Genomic DNA, 6542 nt, shown 5'->3' on the forward strand with positions numbered 1-6542 from the left:
GGCGGCGCCTGTAGTCCCAGCTACTGGGAGGCTGAGGCAGGAGAATGGCGTGAACCCGGGAGGCGGAGCTTGCAGTGAGCTGAGATCGGGCCATAGCACTCCAGCCTGGGTGAGAGAGCAAGACTCCGTCTCAGGAAAAATAAATAAATAAATAAATAAATAAATGTATTTCTTTTTCAAAAAATTTTGTATTGTTAATATTACTGTCAATAAGACAATTTTATATTTTATGAATCCTGATAAAATGTGCTGAAGACATAACATTAATTATGTGATATTCCTGCCAAGAATGCATAACATGAACATAGTAGAGAGAAATATCAGAAAAAGGTAAAATGAGGAATATCCTACAAAATTACCAGCCTATACTTGTCGAAAATTTCAGGAGACTAAAGGGACGTGACAAATACCTGCAGCACGTGTTTCTGGACTGGATCCTGGTCAAGAAAACATTTTTTAAACTTTTGTTCTTTCGGACATTTTTGAGACAATAGGTAAAATTTGAGTAAGGTCTGTAAATTATTAATAGCATTATATCAGTGTGACTTCCTGATTTTGATAATAACATCATGATTACTTGAAAAAGTCCTTGATTTTTAGGAAATAGACACTGGAGCGTTTAGGGTTAACAATATTGTATATGCAACTGAATCACAAAAAGTTTGGAAAAATTATAGAGAGAAAATGGTGGAGTAAATGGGGTAAGATGTTAACCTTTGGAAAATCTAAGTGGAGATATATGAATACTTTGTACTGTTTTGCAGATTTACTGTAAATCTGAAATCATTTCAGAATAGAAAACTTAAAAATAGCTTTTGTTGTTGGTTCTAACTAATTGCATGTGGTCAAAGAACATGCGAGTATGATAAAGCTTGGGCAAATTATTATAACCTTTCTCTGCCTCAGCTTTGCCATCTGAAAAATGTCTGGAAATAATGTCATATATTGTTTGAGAGGAAGTTAAGATGTCATATATTGTTTGAGAGGAAGTTAAGACATTTAGTGTACTGAGAACTCATCCAGGCACAAGTATATAAATATATGTTGCAGTAAGCTGAATAATGGCCCCCAAGACATCAGGTCCTAATCCATGAACCCTATATTACCTTAGATGGAAATGAGGTCTTTGCAGATGTAATTAAATTGGAGATCTTGAGAGGGGGACATTTTCTTATGTAATCACAAGTGTCTTTAATCAGAGGCAGGGAGATTGCAGACAGAAGAGGAGAAAGCAATGTGATCATGAAGGCAGAGATTGGAGTGATGCAGCCACAAACCAAAAATATCAGTACAAAAAAAAAAAAAAAAAAAAAAAAGACTTAGCTCAAATGCTGTTTCATCTTTGAACCCTCCACTAGGCCATAACTGTTAACTGCCTTGATTTTAAACCATTGTGGAAATAAGTATCCTTTCTAGAAAAGAATTTACAATGTCTTAGCTGGAAAAACATAACCCAGCTTGGAATTCCTGAGTATGCTTCTCTTGTCCCCACCCCTTGATCTGGGGGTTCTCTAGACTCTCTCTGTGGCTTAGCTGCATGAACAGTTAACTTGTGGCACCACCAAGTGGTTCCGTCAGGCAGTGCAACTTAGTTCTCCTACAAGATCAAAGTAGTCCAATTTATACCATGTACCTATGAAGGGAGGGAAGAAGATGGCAGAAAGGATGGAAGAAAGGAACAAAGAATTATAATGCAATTGAGAAGTGTAATGATTAGACCATCTCTACCTCTAGAAGTTTAAAATCTTACAATACCTTTAGCAGGCTTGCGATCTATATTGGATTTTTTTTTAAATCTTCACTATTTTGTGACCTTTAAACCTAACACATAGAAATGAGAAATGGTTTGCTTATGTTCCTTCATTATGTGAGACCAGAGTATCTGCATATACTATTTTTTTCCTTACTACTCAGCTTTACTCTGGGGAATAACCTTTTCTTTACTGACCCATTGTGAGAGCCTCACTGAACTCTGCATTTCCTACTCGGTCTGAGTCTGAGATCTCACCATAGTGTGTGCTCTCATAGACTATATCCTTGTGGCAAAATGGTTCTTAAAAGATTTGACAAAAAAAATTTTTTTTTGCTAAGTGAGGGATAAATGTATAGTGATAATCCCAATCAACAAATTCTCAGAAATCAAAAGTTACCTAATCAAAGTTGGTATTGAATATTGAAGTACTTCAGTGAAATTAGTTTACTTAGTATGAATTCATGCCTGCAGGGACAGGGAAACAGAAAGTTGGAGAGTGACAGCACTCCATCTGGGGTTGTTGGTTCTAATGGGGAGGCTGAGGTTTCATCTAACCTGTCAAGGAGAGTGGGTTGCATTCCTTGACTTACACTTTGGAGTGGGAAAAATGCAAAGCACACACATACACAAAAACCCAGAGACATGAGACCACTCCTTCTAGGTCTCAGCATGAAGGAAATCCATAGAATGGAACAGATCTCAATTTGATTGAGCTTTTAAGATTTTGGCCACCATGTGTTAGAACCATTCCTTTTCTTTAATAGAAGTGTCATTGGGCCAGGTGTGGTAGCTCACACCTGTCATCCCAACACTTGGGGAGGCTGAGGTGGGAGGATCACATGAGCCCAGAAGTTTGAGACCAGCCTGGGCAACATGTTGAAACTTTTTCTCTACAAACAAATTTAAAATTAGCTGGGCATGGAGGTGCACGCCCCTGGTCCCAGCTACTCAGAAGGCTGAGACCAGAGGATCACTTGAGCCCAAGAGGTCAAGGCTGCAGTGAGCTATGATCGTGTCACCACACTCCAGCCTAAGCAATAAGCAAAACCCTGCCCAGAAAAAAAAAAAAAAAAGAAAGAAAGAAAAGAAAAGAAAAAAAGAAAAGTATCATTGCAATGATACTTCACACATGTGAGATAAACAATACATTCACCCTTTGTTGAACTACCATGCCCAGGTTATTTCAAACTATGGAAGGACCTCTTGTATCATGACTCAGGACTTGTTATAACAGGGTTTCCTTACACTCTGTGTTGAATCACATCCAAAATGCAGAAAGCATAAGCAATAAAGAACCTAACATTATTGAAGTACCTCTAAAGGTCATGTCCAGATTTGTCGCCCCACACCCATCCAGTCAGGTGTCTTTTAGTTACTCAAACGGTTTCCATATTGTTAGACTGTGTTCCCTCTAAAAAAGAAGAAAAAGGGAGATGCTTCTGTCTTTTATATCAATAAAATTCTTTATGAAACTCAGAAGTAGAATGGTGAGAAACTAGGGAAGAAAAGTAGTAACGCAAGGCTGAGAAAATAAGATGTCTGTTTTAGAAGGATCAAAGCTGATAGAACAAACTTAATTAGCCATGAATTATAGAGAAAGTTGGTATTATCCCATTAGGAGAATAAAGTATCAAACATCTCCTACTTGGTGGTTCTGTCTCAATGTTCAGTTTACTAAGTGGAAAAAATATCCTATCCTGAATCTGTGCTATCTAGATTATTTAATGCTTTCCTTTCTAAAGGTTCAAAAAGGTAGATTTCTGCTTATTTTTAATACTTTCTCTGGTCTCAAACTCTGTTTTACTGAGAGATTGGTTTGTTACAATTTGTTTTATGGCATCATATGTTCTATCAAGTTGGCTTTAGATAGCCACTTCTCTTTTCTTCTCTCTCTGTAAAGATACAGATGTTTCTGCCACTAAGAGCAGTCAAGCACCACTGTACATTCTGAGTTCGTGGCCTGACTAATCAATAGCATGTTTTCTGGGCTGGGTGTTACCTTTCTAGAGTGTCCTGCCATACTTCGTAGCTACAAAACTGGCTAAAATCCGAAAGCCAACTTTGGATAAACCCACTCCAGAGACGTTTGTGAAGTCTGCAATTAAAACAGTCGGCCTGCAATCCCGAACCAATGGATACCTGATCCATGTTCTTATGGTAGGTAGATTGTTTGAGTCGCAAATCAGTACTTTCTGGCTTGGGGTTTCTTTCCCATTGAGTTACAGGATAGTATGTAATAGATTAGCATATATACATTGTCCAGCCATAGTAACAAAACGTCTATGTCCTGTTATAATTATAATGGTTGTATACCCAAGAACTTTACAATCTACCTCTAAATAAAAACAACACTATAATAAAATGTTAAATCATATGCTTCAGTTTAGCCCAAATTGTAGGCTATAATTACATATCTCTTGCATTCTGTTTCCCTAGGGATGGATAATCTCAAACCTGCCTTCTTGGATTTATTTGAAAATAGCCATGAATATGAACAAGGCTACACGGGCTCACTATCTGAAGAAAGCCAAGAAGAACTAAGCATTGATAACTGCGTTGTAACTTGGCCAGATGCTCCAGCATATGCACGTTCACTGCAAGGCACCCTACTGATTTTGAAAATCTGAAGTTGTCATTTCAATAGTTATTAACGTGACTAAATGTTATCTTAACTAAGAGAAAACAAGTTGCTTTTAGGGGTTTCTGACATACATTCTGGATACTACCAGAGGTAATTTTGAAGTTTAATATAAATGCTCATATCAAATGAATATAGAACTAATATTGTTGAGAACAGCTAATAGGAAGGAATACTATTATAGCAAATCACAGATAGACTCAAACATAAAACTCGGCAGTTTTATCTGCTTCAAAATGCCATTGATCATTATTCCTGTATTTTCTCTGAAGTTGATTGTAAAAACCAATGTCCAGCTACTCTTTTGTGTTTGACGCTTTGAAGAAATGGAGATTGATTTGATTTGTTTATAAGCAGACACACTGCAATTTACAAAGATCTCTTTAAGGTTTTATAAAATTATCTTCCAGTTTGTACATTTATATGGAATTGTTCTTTATCAAGGGTAGCTAATGACGTGAAAGTAATTGTGAGATATGGAGTTATTTCTGACACATGAAACCCACCAAACTACGCTTTCTTATAATGCATATTTCTTCTCAGTTTAAATGTATGTAAATATCAAAGCTATATGGTATGATTTATAAAGATAAATGGGCCAAAGTGCACATTGAGACTGGCACCCATCTATGGTACCACTGAAACCCTGACCCAGAAAAGTGGCTTGCTTGGACACCCAGTCTTCTTTGTTTCTGCATTGAACCAATATTGATCACACATGTGACACAGGCTAGTCCTATAAAAGTAATGACTTCATAAAAATGGCATTATAATTTTTAAATTGATACTCTGTAGGTAGGTGCTGATATAATTAGTTTTAATAAAACATGCTGTAACCAACAAAAATACATTTATTTGGTGATTGAAATTAAGGCCATGTTTACAATGACTTAATATAAGGCTGACTTTTATCCTGCTTCATAACTTGTATGGGGAACTCACCAAGAAAGAATTCAATACTGTGAAATATGCAGCAAGAAGATTGGCCTTTACCTAAGCTCTGAGTTTTAAGCACCTGTAGATTTGTATTTAAAAAAGAAAAAATGGGGCCTTAGTTTCTGGCTTTTAATTTTGCCAGCTAAAGACATAAAACAAAAACAAACAAACAGAAACAAATAACCATCTGCTATCAGCATCATTATGTAAAAGAAAATATATTTTAGCCCCTAAAATTAGGAAGAATGTAATCTCAGAATAAAGATTGTCATTTAAATTGAATAAACATAGCTTTATGAAAAACACATTGTTTGCCCTTTTTTCCTCTCATTTTATTGTAGAAATGGTGACACCACAATGATGTGGGCAGTATTGTATCTGCTTTCACACGTTGGTTGGTTGGTTGGTTGGTGAGTTGGTTTTGGTGTAGTAGTCGGTAGTGGTGGTAGATAGAGGAGGGATTCGTTTGCAAGTATATAAAATACTTTTTCTTTTATCCCAGTTAGAAAATACTTGTAGGCTAAGCACAGTGGCTTACACCTGTAAACTCAATGCTTTGGGAGGCCAAGGCAGGAGGATTGCTTGAGCCCAGGAGTTCAAGCCCAGCCTGGGCAATATAGCAAGCTCTTGTCTCTACAAAAAAAAAAAATTAAAACAAAAAATTAGCCAGGTGTGGTGGCACGCACCTGTAGTCCCAGCTACTTGGAACGCTGAGGCAGGATTGCCTGAGCCCAGGGATTAGAAGCTACAGTGAGCTATGATTGGACTACTGCACTCTAGTCTGATTGACACAGTAAGACCCTCTTAAAAAAAAGAAAAGAGTTGTAATTCTGGCTGGAAAATCCCTTAACAATTTCAAAACTTCTAAGCTGTGGCTTTGATTGCTTCAACTTGGCAAGCACCCACTTGTATTTGACATTCAAGGGTGAAGATGATGACGTAAAAATGTATTTTTCTAGGCACACGAAAAGAAAAATTATGTTAAAAGAGAAAACAGTATACTCCAAACCTTCAAAATAGTGAAGTAAAAATTTTATACTTAATTTTATGTTGACTTGATTTTATGTTCTAATGCATACTAGGTAAGATTTGAACACAGACAGGCCAGGCGCAGTGGCTCATGCCTGTAATCCCAGCACTTTGGGAGGCTGAGGCCGGCCGATCACGAGGTCAGGAGTTTGAGACCAGCCTGGCCAACATGGTGAAACCCTGCCT

General features: G+C 37.2%; 1 protein-coding gene across 2 annotated transcripts in view; it reads left to right on the top strand.

Annotated features, from left to right (window-relative positions):
• The window catches only part of HSD17B12 (hydroxysteroid (17-beta) dehydrogenase 12), a 178970-nt gene extending 173336 nt beyond the window's left edge, over positions 1 to 5634 (top strand). For both annotated transcript variants that reach the window (XM_011963265.1, XM_011963266.1), the window contains 2 exons: positions 3761 to 3910; positions 4190 to 5634. In XM_011963265.1, the coding sequence (XP_011818655.1) occupies positions 3761 to 3910; positions 4190 to 4294 (255 nt within the window). In that variant the 3' untranslated portion in view covers positions 4295 to 5634. The remainder of the gene's footprint in view (positions 1 to 3760; positions 3911 to 4189) is intronic.
• Positions 5635 to 6542: the final 908 nt, after the last annotated feature.

This window comes from Colobus angolensis, unplaced genomic scaffold (assembly GCF_000951035.1).
Source record: "Colobus angolensis palliatus isolate OR3802 unplaced genomic scaffold, Cang.pa_1.0 Scaffold61, whole genome shotgun sequence".
Classification (NCBI taxonomy): Eukaryota; Metazoa; Chordata; class Mammalia; order Primates; family Cercopithecidae; genus Colobus; species Colobus angolensis.